General features: G+C 41.4%; 1 protein-coding gene across 3 annotated transcripts in view; it reads left to right on the top strand.

The window, feature by feature from the left end:
• pds5a (PDS5 cohesin associated factor A) overlaps positions 1-12,532 on the top strand; it is a 30,272-nt gene extending 17,740 nt beyond the window's left edge. For 2 of the 3 annotated variants that reach the window (XM_082535522.1, XM_082535523.1), the window contains exons 10-33: positions 1,209-1,303; positions 1,421-1,566; positions 1,887-2,038; positions 2,631-2,744; positions 3,112-3,193; positions 3,287-3,335; positions 4,154-4,293; positions 4,623-4,738; positions 5,242-5,347; positions 5,459-5,619; positions 5,838-5,961; positions 6,105-6,263; positions 6,409-6,477; positions 6,607-6,743; positions 6,880-7,003; positions 7,107-7,311; positions 7,817-7,931; positions 8,142-8,274; positions 8,522-8,641; positions 9,027-9,089; positions 9,249-9,397; positions 9,482-9,569; positions 9,649-9,917; positions 11,378-12,532. In XM_082535522.1, the coding sequence (XP_082391648.1) occupies positions 1,209-1,303; positions 1,421-1,566; positions 1,887-2,038; positions 2,631-2,744; positions 3,112-3,193; positions 3,287-3,335; positions 4,154-4,293; positions 4,623-4,738; positions 5,242-5,347; positions 5,459-5,619; positions 5,838-5,961; positions 6,105-6,263; positions 6,409-6,477; positions 6,607-6,743; positions 6,880-7,003; positions 7,107-7,311; positions 7,817-7,931; positions 8,142-8,274; positions 8,522-8,641; positions 9,027-9,089; positions 9,249-9,397; positions 9,482-9,569; positions 9,649-9,917; positions 11,378-11,381 (2,920 nt within the window). In that variant the 3' untranslated portion in view covers positions 11,382-12,532. The remainder of the gene's footprint in view (positions 1-1,208; positions 1,304-1,420; positions 1,567-1,886; positions 2,039-2,630; positions 2,745-3,111; positions 3,194-3,286; positions 3,336-4,153; positions 4,294-4,622; positions 4,739-5,241; positions 5,348-5,458; positions 5,620-5,837; positions 5,962-6,104; positions 6,264-6,408; positions 6,478-6,606; positions 6,744-6,879; positions 7,004-7,106; positions 7,312-7,816; positions 7,932-8,141; positions 8,275-8,521; positions 8,642-9,026; positions 9,090-9,248; positions 9,398-9,481; positions 9,570-9,648; positions 9,918-11,377) is intronic. The other variant, XM_082535524.1, reaches the window with a different exon arrangement.
• Positions 12,533-12,545: the final 13 nt, after the last annotated feature.

Below are 12,545 nucleotides of genomic sequence, written 5' to 3'. Positions count from 1 at the left end.
TAATTTTTATTACAATTATATTAGTTAAGGAGAAGTTATGTAGAGAGAAGTGAATTTACTTCCATCATCTTATGATTTATCTATAAATTGGATCTGTAGTGTTTTAGTTGGGAACTGGTCTATCCATTTAGCACAATGGGGGAAAAGGGAAAGTTTCCTGGCTCCAAAAAGAGCTCAGATTAATGGAGAATTGGTGAACAGTGTAAAGTGTGACCTCAGCTCACCTATCAGTAAAATGTGTACAGATTTGTCCTGCTAGTTGGGTTTCCTACAGATTTGGATCCTATTCATGGTGTTGACAGGTGAGGGTTGGGGTGATGGGGTTATCTGTGCATGTGTGTATGCAAGCCACATGTTTTGGTAGTTAATTTTGAAGTATAATAATTAAGGTCAAAGGACAGCAAATGTTTCCCACACTCAGTGGACTTCACCCGGTAATGGAAAGTCCTTGTTCTGCTCTCCAATCTTGGGTCGTTTGGTGTTGCGGTGAATGCAAAAATGCTCTACCTGGTTCTGGTTACAGCAGCTGTCCAGAGCAGAACAAAGATCCCTTCATTTAAGGAGTCCTGTAAGGAGGTGGACTCAGCTCTCTATTTAGAGGCAGCTGAATAAAGGTTCTTTTTCTAACTTCGCTCTGTGTTTCACTATGGGAATCGTGACTTCCGTAGTTGGTCACACCAAGGCGATTCCCACAGTGAAACACCTGACTCTGTTATCAAAGAACCAGGAATTAAGTAACCCAACGTTCTAGTTTGAGCTTGCAGTAAGTCCAAGACTGTGGGGTTGAAGCACATCAAGCAGGACATAGTCATCTTTGGTGATCTAACCGAACGATAGTGAGGACCACCACAAGAGCAACTTGGCCAGTGAGTCAGACAGCAGAGAAAACACAAGGCAGGAAGGGCACAGGCTCACTAATAAGCAGTGACTAACCTTTAAAAATAATAGCGAGGGGATTTTCCTCTAGTACTTTTATTGCAGAGAGGGCGTTTTCTGTGTAAAAACTTAAAGAAGAAAAGAAATGTTTAAAATAAGTGGCCAATTATTCTTTGGTGCCTGTGAGACCTGTCTATGTAAAGTCTGTGTGGGGAAACAGTGTAGGCCTCATCAGTCTTATTTACTAAGTTTTACTGAGGCACTTTTTCTTTTACCTACAAAGTTTAATGCCTAATTAAATTAATTATGTGTAACTGTATTTTGGTTTCCAGGTTCAATGACATCCATGTACCAGTCAGGCTAGAGTGTGTAAAGTTTGCCAGCCACTGCCTCATGAACCACCCAGACTTGGCAAAAGACCTGACAGGTTTGCTTTGTTTTTTTGTGTTTGGGAGTTTTTCCACTTTCAGCCTTAACCTGCTGTTTTTCATCTTGATTTAACAGAAATATTCTTGCTTATCTTTATTATTCTTTATTCCCTCAGAGTATTTGAAGGTGCGTTCCCACGACCCAGAGGAAGCCATTCGTCATGATGTCATCGTCACCATCATTAATGCTGGGAAAAAAGACCTCAACTTGGTCAATGACCAGCTGTTAGGCTTTGTACGGGAAAGGACCTTAGACAAGAGGGTAAGATAAATATTTGTAGTACAGATATTGTAACGGGGATGTGTTACATTAGAACTAGTGACGTGTGGGTTTATTGGCTTGTCACTTAACGTTGTCATGGCAACAATAGTGTAATTTTAGTGCCATCATCAGTAGTTATTGACCTTATGAAGTGAATTATGTATAACATATAACAGTGTTCATAAAAGAGATGAAATTTCCCTGAATGCAACATAATTTCTTTATCAAACAAGAAATAATATAATGTACTTCCAAAATCTTAATTACATTTTTTTCATCTTTAATCTTTTTCTCTTCCCTTTTCCTCCCTCTTGCTGCAGTGGCGTGTGCGTAAGGAGGCCATGATGGGCCTGGCTCAGCTTTACAAGAAATACTGTCTGCACCACGAGGCTGGAAAAGAGTCTGCCCAAAAGATCAGCTGGATCAAAGACAAACTGCTGCACATCTACTACCAGAACAGCATCGACGACAAGTGAGAACATGCAGGCTTTACAAATTGGACTAATGATTTACTGCTGCTAAGAATCAAATTCACAAAACCCAAGAGGTTTACTTTTTATTTTCTATTGTTTGTTTTGTTTATATTTCATTTGCATTTTAAAAGGCAAAAGCGAATCTGCTAGGGCAAAAAAGTAAAAGTACTGAAGTTATTTTGTTTTTCATTTTTAGGAAAAGAAACAGTGCGGATAAGTTTTAGATTCAATTAATTGATAATTGTGTTAGGAGGACTGAGGTGAAATATTTGAGCATTTGTACCTTGTGACCTGCAGACCAGCCTTAGCAGCAACTCCGGTAATCAGAAATGAGGCTGACAGACCAATTCAGTGCACCACTTTACAGCACCAGGTCTTTGCTGCAGGCTAAGAGGACTGATGTGTTTTAAAGGAACTGTTTTCCTACAGTGTTTTTGATAATGAGTTTTTCTCCTGGATTAATGTTGCAGAATAAGGCTAGTTGTCCACTACTGGGTAGTGTTTAAAGCAGAGAAGGCCTTTAAACTTGCACCCTAGCTGATTTATTGATTTTTCTGTGTTTTCAAACAATTCTTCCTTCCTTTCCTGCAGGTTATTAGTTGAGAAGATCTTTGCCCAGTACATGGTCCCTCACAATCTTGATACAGAGGAGAAGATGAAATGCCTCTACTACCTGTATGCCTGCCTGGACACGAACGCTGTCAAGTCAGTAAACCCACACTAATGACACCATCAAATCATCATAGATACGTACAAATGAAAAATGACCAGTATATTTTTATATTACACACACCATAAAACTGCCTGGATTATTCTTTACACATGTATGCGTCCCGTAGAGTCTGTGTGACATAAATTTCATCATCTTGCGGTAACCGTAAGGGTCTTTGCGGATGTCTGTGTGCCTGTCTGGTTTTTGTTTTTTGTGGCGCCGTGGACTTGTCTGCAGATAATTTGTTTTACAATGCACAACTTACAAATGTGCCCCAGGCGGCAGACAAGTGGACTTCAAAGAAGCATAACAAGACTGAATACTTTTTTCTCTCTTGGTGTAATTAATTTTTGCTTTCAGGGCCCTGAATGAGATGTGGAAGTGTCAGAACATGCTCAGAGGCCTCGTCAAGGAGCTGCTTGACCTCCACAAGCTGCCAGTGGTACATTTATGCAAACACACGCACTGATCACCTGTTCCTCCTATTCTTTAAAACTATAACCTGGTTCTTTTTCTCTCTCTCCCTTTCTCTTAGTCTGAGGCCAACAACACAGCAATGTTTGGGAAGTTGATGAGTATTGCCAGTAAGTTGCATACACACAAACACTAGACAGGTCCTTGTTCTTTAAGGCCAGCTTCTCTTTAAATCGTCTTTCTTTGATTGGTTGCCCCTCATAAGCACGGTTTGAGCAGCAAGTGGGTTATTTGTCCTCACACTAATAACCTACCTCCTGGCTGTAGCTTACCAGGTCATCTTCTAATTGGAAGGTTGGTAGTTTGATCACTGGCGGCTTCAGCCTGTATCCTTGGGCAAGATACTGAACCCCAAGTTCCTCTATGATGCTTTCATTAGGGTGTTAATGGGTGAGTGATGCATGTTGTATAAAGTGCTTAAAGTGCTCAGGTAAAGGAGAAAAGCACCATATACGAACCAGTTCATTTACCATTTACTCACAGCCGGAGATGTGTTCACATTAAAGACAGGCTCTCTCTTTTACATCACACAGAGCCAAGACTAGAGAAACTGTCAGAAACTAGACGAGTGTTTAAAGCAGTTTGAAACCTGAGCTTTTTACCCTGATTATTTGCATTTTTTTATTTGAAACTTTGGCCCAGTATTAGTCCTAGTATCCACCATTGAAACAGTGTGTATTTGTGTATATATAGCACAATATCACTATTCTTTAAATAAATGCAAATAGTGTTGTCATGGTTGCTTAATATGTCCAAGCGTGTTGTTCACAAATCATGGGGTCAATATTTGTCTCTCGGCCACACCAGTCCTCATGTCAAGGTGTCATTGTTGCAGTCTGTGGGTATATGATGGATAATCCAGTGGGTCAGCTTGAATTCTTTAGGTGCATAACTTACCGCCTATTATAACTCTGCCTTGTGTTTTCAGAGAACCTCCCAGATGCTGGGAAAGCTCAGGACTTCATGAAGAAGTTCAATCAGGTACTCGGTGAGGATGAGAAGCTCCGAGTTCAGCTGGAGATGCTCATCAGTCCGACGTGCTCCTGCAAACAAGCTGAGATTTGTGTGGTGAGATGACATGTTTGATGCCTCCTCTCTTTAATGGTTTGGTCCCTAATTTCAGTGCTGTTAGTTTGAATGTATCAGACCAAAAGCACGAAATAACCAAAACAACTTTATTTTTCAATTAAAGGTCCAGTCAGTCAAAGAAAATGCAGATTTCTGTGACAGATTTCAGTCTTGAACTGTGATAGAGAGCAAAATAACTGCTAGGTTTACTTTTTCCCCTCTTAACCAGAGTTTTAATAATACATGACTTGCTGTGAATGTGCATGCATAATAACATGCACAGAATGACAAGTATTAAGATGTTATGATGCTGTTTATACTCTCTGCAGAGGGAAATCACTCGGAAGTTGACGTTCCCCAAACAGCCCACTAACCCGTTCCTGGAGATGGTGAAGTTCCTGTTGGAGCGTATTGCTCCTGTTCACATCGACTCTGAAGCCATCAGGTCAGAAAAATTCACATGTGAACACTGATGGAACAGACTCAAAACAGAGCTAAGATGTTAACATGTGTTTAAGTTTAAACTCTGATTCCAGTAAACTGGATCACAGTAAACCAGTGTGTTTTTGTATAGTCTCCAAAACAGGTAGTTGTATGACTAGCAGTGTGTCTCTTCCCCTCACTCAGACTGCTTCATGCCCTAGCTTTGTCTCTGTCATTGTGTAACACTTTACCATAGACAGACTTTCCTCATTCACTGAGACACCTAGTGGCGATAAGGTGTAACTGCAGGCCTCTGGCAGGGCATAAGTTTAACCCTTTCTTCATTGTGGAAAAACACCATTCTGAATAAACACATGTACTGAATGACTTTTACTTCTCATGCTTTGCAGTCTAACAGTTTCTACTCAACCCTTTTTACTTCCTGAAGCTGTAACCAAACAAATTTGGACATAAATTTGCTTAATATAGGAGTAGTAATAATCTGTGTTTCATCTTTTACTTTAGTGCTCTGGTAAAGCTGTTGAACAAGTCTATTGAGGGCACAGCTGATGATGATGAGGAAGGTGTTACCCCTGATACAGCCATCCGCTCAGGACTGGAGCTACTCAAGGTACATGCTGTCACCAAAGTGTACTGAAATCAAATTGTCAGCACACAATAATAAGAAGAACAAAATACCTGTATGATGCTGCTTAGAAAACATTTCCTTCTCTGTTTCCAGGTTCTGTCTTTCACCCACCCCACCGCATTTCACTCGGCAGAGACCTACGAGTCTCTGCTCCAGTGTTTGAAGATGGAGGATGACAAAGTTGCAGAGGCAGCCATCCAGATTTTCAGAAACACTGGGCAGAAGATCGAGACGGAATTACAGCAGATAAGATCGTAAGTGACATAAATTTACAGAGACGTAAATGCGCCAGGAGTCTTTACGTTTCAAGAGATGTGCCTTTACTTTCAATATACTCACTTATCGGTGCTTCACCAATGGTAAATCATTAAATAACAGCACTATACATTTGAAGATGCTAAGTTAGGGGTTAAAACAAATTACAAAATTAGCTGTGTTGGTCTTTAATCGCTTGTTCTTGTTTGTCCATCAGGACTCTGATTCCTATCTTGCATCAGAAGGCCAAGCGGGGCACCCCTCACCAGGCCAAGCAGGCTGTTCACTGTATTCATGCCATCTTCAACAACAAGGAAGTGCAGCTGGCACAGATTTTTGAGGTATTCAATTATTCCACTTGAGCAATCGTATGATTTTACATCACCTCGATTGCATATCAAATATGTGGCTGCTTTATTCAAACATTTTGTCATCTTTCCTTTCTTTGTATTGATGTATTTACACCGTTTGTTTCTTCTTCCAGCCTCTGTCACGTAGTCTGAACGCAGACGTCCCAGAGCAGCTCATCACGCCTCTCGTGTCCTTGGGCCATATCTCCATGCTGGCTCCAGATCAGTTTGCTTCCCCAATGAAATCCATTGTTGCCAACTTCATCGTGAAGGACTTGCTCATGAATGACCGGGTAAGTGAAGACCCCTGTATGTAGGCAAGAAGTGTGTGTGTGCGTGCGTGCGTGCGTGCGTGCGTGTGTGTGTGTGTGTGTGTGTACGCACGCGCACAAAAAGAAAAAGTGAAAATCTGATTGGCTTGTGCCTTTGTTACTTCAGTCGGTAGGAAACAAGAATGGAAAACTGTGGACCACTGATGAGGAAGTCTCACCGGAAGTTCTTGCTAAGGTAAGAGGTGATTTCAGTTGTAATACAGTCTGTTTGAGGTTCTTCATCAAAACGTTTTGTCTCATTATATTTTAAAAACAGAATCTTTATAACAAGGATCTTTCTCTTTTTAAATTTCTGTTCCCAAAGGTTCAGGCCATCAAACTGCTCGTGCGTTGGTTACTAGGAATGAAGAACAACCAATCCAAGTCAGCGAACTCCACCCTGCGCCTGCTGTCAGCCATGTTGGTCAGCGAAGGAGACCTCACAGAGCAGAAGAAGATCAGGTACCTGGGGCTGGAGGTCCCTTTGCTGAGTGACGGATGTTAAAAGTCATATGTGTGGGAGTGCTTTGGATGGAGACCTTAATTTTTCTTGGCTCATGTTTTGAGGTGACCGGTTGTTTTTTCCTACTCCTGACAGTAAATCGGACATGTCCCGTCTGAGGCTGGCTGCAGGTGGAGCCATTATGAAGTTGGCACAAGAGCCGTGTTACCATGAAATCATCACACCTGAGCAGTTTCAGCTGTGTGGCCTCGTTATCAATGCAAGTCTCACCTTCATATCAGACTTTAGTGCCTCTGTCATCGATGAAAAAGTAAAAAAAAAAAAACTTCATATCCACTGACGCGGTTTGTTCCTCCGTGCAGGACGAGTGCTACCAGGTTCGTCAGATCTTTGCACAGAAGTTGCACCTGGCTCTTGTGAAATTGCTGCTGCCCCTCGAATACCTGGCTGTGTTCGCTCTGTGCGCCAAGGACCCGGTGAAGGAGCGCCGCGCACATGCCCGACAGTGCCTCCTCAAAAACATCTCCGTCCGCAGAGAGTACATCAAACAAAACCCCCTCGCTCAGGGTCAGTTCTCTACACCGAAACATCAGTTTTTAATGTGCTCTTTCTTAGATGGCAGTTTAGATGATGAAAGAGGATCGTTTAATCCAAATGTAGTACAAATTGTTACTAATGTCATGTTAATATTAGGCTTTTGAGTCAGTTGGAAAAACAGCTTTTGGAATAAATACTTTAGTCAGATGTTGTTAAGTCACTGCATAATTAAAAAAGCATCAAACAGAAGAGAGAAACATGATGATAATGGTTATTTGTTGGTTTGTTTTTATTACAGCATTCAGAACAGCTTTGTTTTTGTCCTGCCAAAGGTCATTTTACAGTTTTATGTTTGGCTTTTCTAATTCAAACACAGCATCACAGAAAAAGTACCAGTATTGTTGGCTGAGATTTATTGAGATACTTATTCAGGAAGTAACATTTCACCTGGCGTTTTCTTTTTCCCACATTGAAAAAGGGGACATAGAAAGTTACTCACACGCATTAAAATTAGCCATTGTCTCTTTCTCCTCAGAAAAACTTGTCTCTCTTCTTCCTGAGTATGTGGTTCCTTACATGATCCACCTGCTGGCTCATGACCCAGACTTCACAAAACCGCATGAATATGAGCAGCTCAAAGACATCAAAGAGTGAGTGTGTTTTGATTTAGCCTCCTGCTGTGACTGCCTTTCCAAAAATGCTCTTATTTCTAAATTGCTCTTTTGTTCTATTATAAAGTCCAGTGAATACACATAAGTGATGATCGTACAGCTGTGGCATAAAGAATATTTATAGTGTGTGTGTGTGTGTGTGTGTGTGTGTGTGTGTGTGTGTGTGTGTGTGTGTGTGTTCATATATAGATGCCTGTGGTTCATGCTTGAAGTGCTGATGACCAAGAATGAGAACAACAGTCATGCCTTTCTTAGGAAGATGGTAGAAAATATCAAACAAACCAAGGATGCTCAGTGTCCTGATGATGCAAAGGCCAACGAGGTATGTAATAGTGTTACTACAGTTTTGCATTTTAACATTTAAAAACATTTGACTGGACATCCAGTGTAGTTTATATAATAGAGTTAATACTTTGAATTGCATTTACAGTTTGCCAGTAAACTATAAATTTGAGTCATTCCTGTTCTTTAAAATTACAAAGTAAAATCTTTGGATTCTGCATTATTGGGCAGACAGTGTGTTTAGCAATCGGGCAACTGAATGGCTTTCTTTCATGTTGTGATTACAGAAACTGTACATTGTCTGTGACGTCGCTCTCTTCGTGATCGCCAACAAGAGCACTGCGTGTCACCTGGATTGTCCGAAAGAGCCTGTCTTACCCTCCAAGTTCTTCCTCATACAGGACAAGGTCACACACACACCTTAGCGTTTTCCTAACTGTAACCTAATTGTAACCCTGACACTAAAACCACATTTTGAGTCTTCAAATTCAGGGGAACAGCCCTTATTTTCTCACCATAAAGGCTGTTTGTCCCCACAAGCATAGTAAACTTCCAATTTTTGGTCCCCACAAAGATATGTGTCTCACACACACACACAGGAAAATGGTTAGGGTTGGACACATTTGGTCATCTCAGCTAATCGAGCTGTTTGACTCTGGGGATGGAAAGTGATTCATGCTGGTATAGAGCTGGGAAATTGTGCTTATGTGCAGTTAGGAATCTAAATCATGACCTTATTTATGTTTTGGGTTTACGGTGATCAGTTGTCTTGTTTTTAATTTCTTTCAACAGGACTTCAAAAACGATAAAGAGTATTTGACGGCAGAAATGAGACAAATGCTGCTCACTGGAAAGGTAAATGCACGACACCGAGGCTTGTTACGTTACATTAGGCTTGTTACCCACAGTTTGCCAGTAAACTCTAAATTTGAGTCATGATGTGGAGCTAAGAGGTTTAAAATTTTTTCCATGTTATTCTGAGCACAGAAAGCTGAATTCTCTTTCACTATGTAGCCCAAACCAGCTCCTGTGTTAGGAGCAGTGAACAAGCCTCTGACGGTACCAGGGAGGAGGATCTTCACCAAGACCACCACAGCTTCAGACACAACCAGTAACACCAGCACCAACTCCTCTCCTCTGAGCTCAACAATCAACAAGAACAGGTAAGCACGCAGACACAGATGCTACAGGCGCTCGCTCTTAGACATAAAGTTTCCGGTATCACTGACACTCTCTGCGTCTCGCAGTAACAGCAGCTCTACCATTGAGTCATCAGAGAGCAGAGCACAGGAAAACAATGAGAACCCAGTCATCAAGGCTGAAGAGGTGAAGAAGGTAATCTCACGTGGGAACTACACATTCCTGCGTTTAAGCACTGATTTTACTCAACTGAACTCTTATTGCCGTTTCCCAGGTCGAGCCCAGTCAGAAAGCAGCTCCCGATGCCGGGACAGAAGCGTCGCCTGTCAAACGACGTGGTCGCCCGCCTAAATCAGCTGCTGCTGCTCCAGTAGCAGCTGACAAAGAGGGAGGAGCAGCACCAGTGGGGGGTGGAACCAGCAGAGGCAGGAAAAGGGCAGCTGACCCCAACTCGAACCCGTCTGCAGAGTCAATCAACATCAAGATGTCAAAACAGCAGCAGCAGAATGACGAAGGGACAAAGAGACAGATTGACCTGCAGAGGTGAGGTCTGAGAATGAGAGGAACGTGGTTTGCTGGATTCAGATCTGGTGATCGTGGAGGCCATTTGAGTACAGTGAACTCATTTTCATTAAGCTTTGTGACATGGCCCTTGACCCTGCTGGAAGCAGCCATCAGAGGGTGCTATAATGCTCTGTGTGTACTAAGGAGCCCAGAGTGCTACAAGAAAGTACTCCCCACATGATTACACCACCACCAGCAGCCTGAAACATAATACAAGCCAAGATAGATACTTTCATGGTATTTACACCAAATTCTGACCCCGACCTTCCCAGTGTGGCAGCAGAAATTAAGCCTCAGTTTTGTGCTGTCCAGTATTGGTGACATGTGTGATCTGCAGCCTCAGTTTTCTGTTCTTGGCTCACAGGAGTGGCACCCGGTGTGGTCTTCTCCTGCTATACACCATCTGCTTTAAAGTCAAACTTGTGTGTTTAGAGATGCTCGTCTGCATACCTTGGTTGTAATGAGGTATGCACAGTTATTGCTGCCTTCCTGTCAGCTCACAGCCTTCTGGTTATTCCCCTCTGACCTCTGGCATCAACAAAGTATTTTCTCCCAGAGAACTTTTGTTCGCTGGATATTTTCTGGGATCATTCCCTGTAAATCCCAGTAGATCAGCAGCTTCTAAAATACTCATACCATGGACCATACCATGTTGAATCCCTTGAATCACCTCTCTTCCACTTTTTGATGCTCACTTTAAACCTTAGCAGGTTGTGGTGACCATGTCTGCATTCCCTAAATGGACTGAGTTGCTAACAAGTGATTGACTGATAAGAGATTTGAGTTTATGAGAAACTGAGCATGTGTACCTAGCAAAATGAACGGCAACTTTATACTTAAAATGTCCATTTGCAGCCCTTTTCCACCAATACCTACTTGGCTTAAGTCTATCTCCCTCGGTTTTGGTCATTTTCCATTATCTGAAAGTCCTGTGACATAATTTGTGTGTGACATGAACACAACAATGGAGGATGTGGAAGTGATGGTATACCTGTTTTTGTTTTTGTTGGTTTATGGGGTTCTTTGTGTAGCTATATCCCTCATCACTGGCTTTCAAAATGGCAGTTTTGATTTTTGCAAAGGAGTCACTAATGTGACGCCACCGTACAGTCTGTCGGTGCAGAGAGTGCCTACTCTGATGTAGGAGCTTTAAAAACCCTCCTCTGGGGTAATGAAAATATTCCTGTGGTCTGAAAGTGATTACTGTTCCTACAGGTTTTAGGGGCAACCTGCATTACAAAGTGATCACTACTGAGATGTTGCTCAGAATTGACCTTTTAGTTTTTACAGATGTTTGTACAAGTTGATGAACTCTTGGGGAGATCCCTGATTTAAAGGAACAACCTAAATATTATCTAAGGATTTGTGTACATGTTACGTTGATGATGATGATGATGATGATGATTGCGCCGACACTGACTCAAAACTTCGTCTTTCAGGTAAAGAGGAAACCACTGAAGGTGAAACCAAGACTGTAGAGACTGGGCCAGACTCTTCCTTATATCCTCCCAACCCTGCGTACAAGCTCCTCTGACTCTTACAGCTTTCCTGGATACATTATGGACCTTTCTTAAAACACACACACAGGCACACACACAAACACACACACACTCTAGAAGGTTTTACCTTGTAGTCATGATTTGAAGCTCATTGTATGTAGGTCTTACTCAGAATCATGTTATTTTTTTCCTTTGTGTTTGTTGCTCTTTGCTTCTTTTGTGGAGCCATTTTTAAGAAAAAACAGGATGGATATTTTACAGCCGATTTAATCTGGTTATGATTGTTGCTTATTAAATCCCCTGGGAAAATCCTACTGTACGTCTCTTGACCTCTTCCTCTTTGTGTCTGAGTTGCACAGTATTTTTTTTTTTTATTATATTTTTTTTTCTCATCGGTTTTTTACACAGTTATATTTTGTAAATATGCCTGTGTAACTTTCCACTGAAAACTTTTTGAATATCTAAGTGAAAACAGTTAAAATCTTTGCAGCAGTTGGCTTAAATATGGGAACACCTGATGCGTTTAACAGACGTACCGGCACCAAAATTTTATACACTTTGGTAAGTTTAGGTTTCTAACTTTGGTATGTTTAGGTGCTTTTGCTTGTTTATAGCATCACAAGGCCAGTTAGAAACTTGCAGGTGCTTCTCAAGTGACACCAGTAATGCTTTTAAAGGCCTTTTGATTTATTTCCAGTGCGTGTAAATGGACAAAATTAAGCGGTCAAGCATTTCTGGATACTGTGCTCCCAGCTCTGCTCGCTGCCTCGTGCCCTGGACATGTCAGAGGCTCTGAAAATGAGCTGGGTTTTAATGACTTTTGTTTTCTTTTTTTTACTTCTGAAGTACGTCACTTTGGATTGCATAAATGATATATAACTATCCAAGTATGTGTTCAGGTTTTTGTTCATCTTTTATGATTGAATATTTTTTGTACTTTTGTCAGTTTTCTGTTGGGTTATTCCTGATTTTTAAGCATCGAGTGAGTGGATGCCATGTGGGTTGTGTTGATGACGGGGACTAAATATGCCTATACTCATGATCATATTTAATTTTTTCCAAAAAGAAAAAAAAAATAAATGCTTTTAGATGTTATGGTGCAGTGCGT

Source organism: Aulonocara stuartgranti (assembly GCF_965226115.1).
Source record: "Aulonocara stuartgranti genome assembly, chromosome: 6".
In the NCBI taxonomy this organism is placed as follows: Eukaryota; Metazoa; Chordata; class Actinopteri; order Cichliformes; family Cichlidae; genus Aulonocara; species Aulonocara stuartgranti.
Note: the sequence above shows the minus strand (reverse complement) of the source record. Positions and strands in the feature narration are given on the sequence as shown.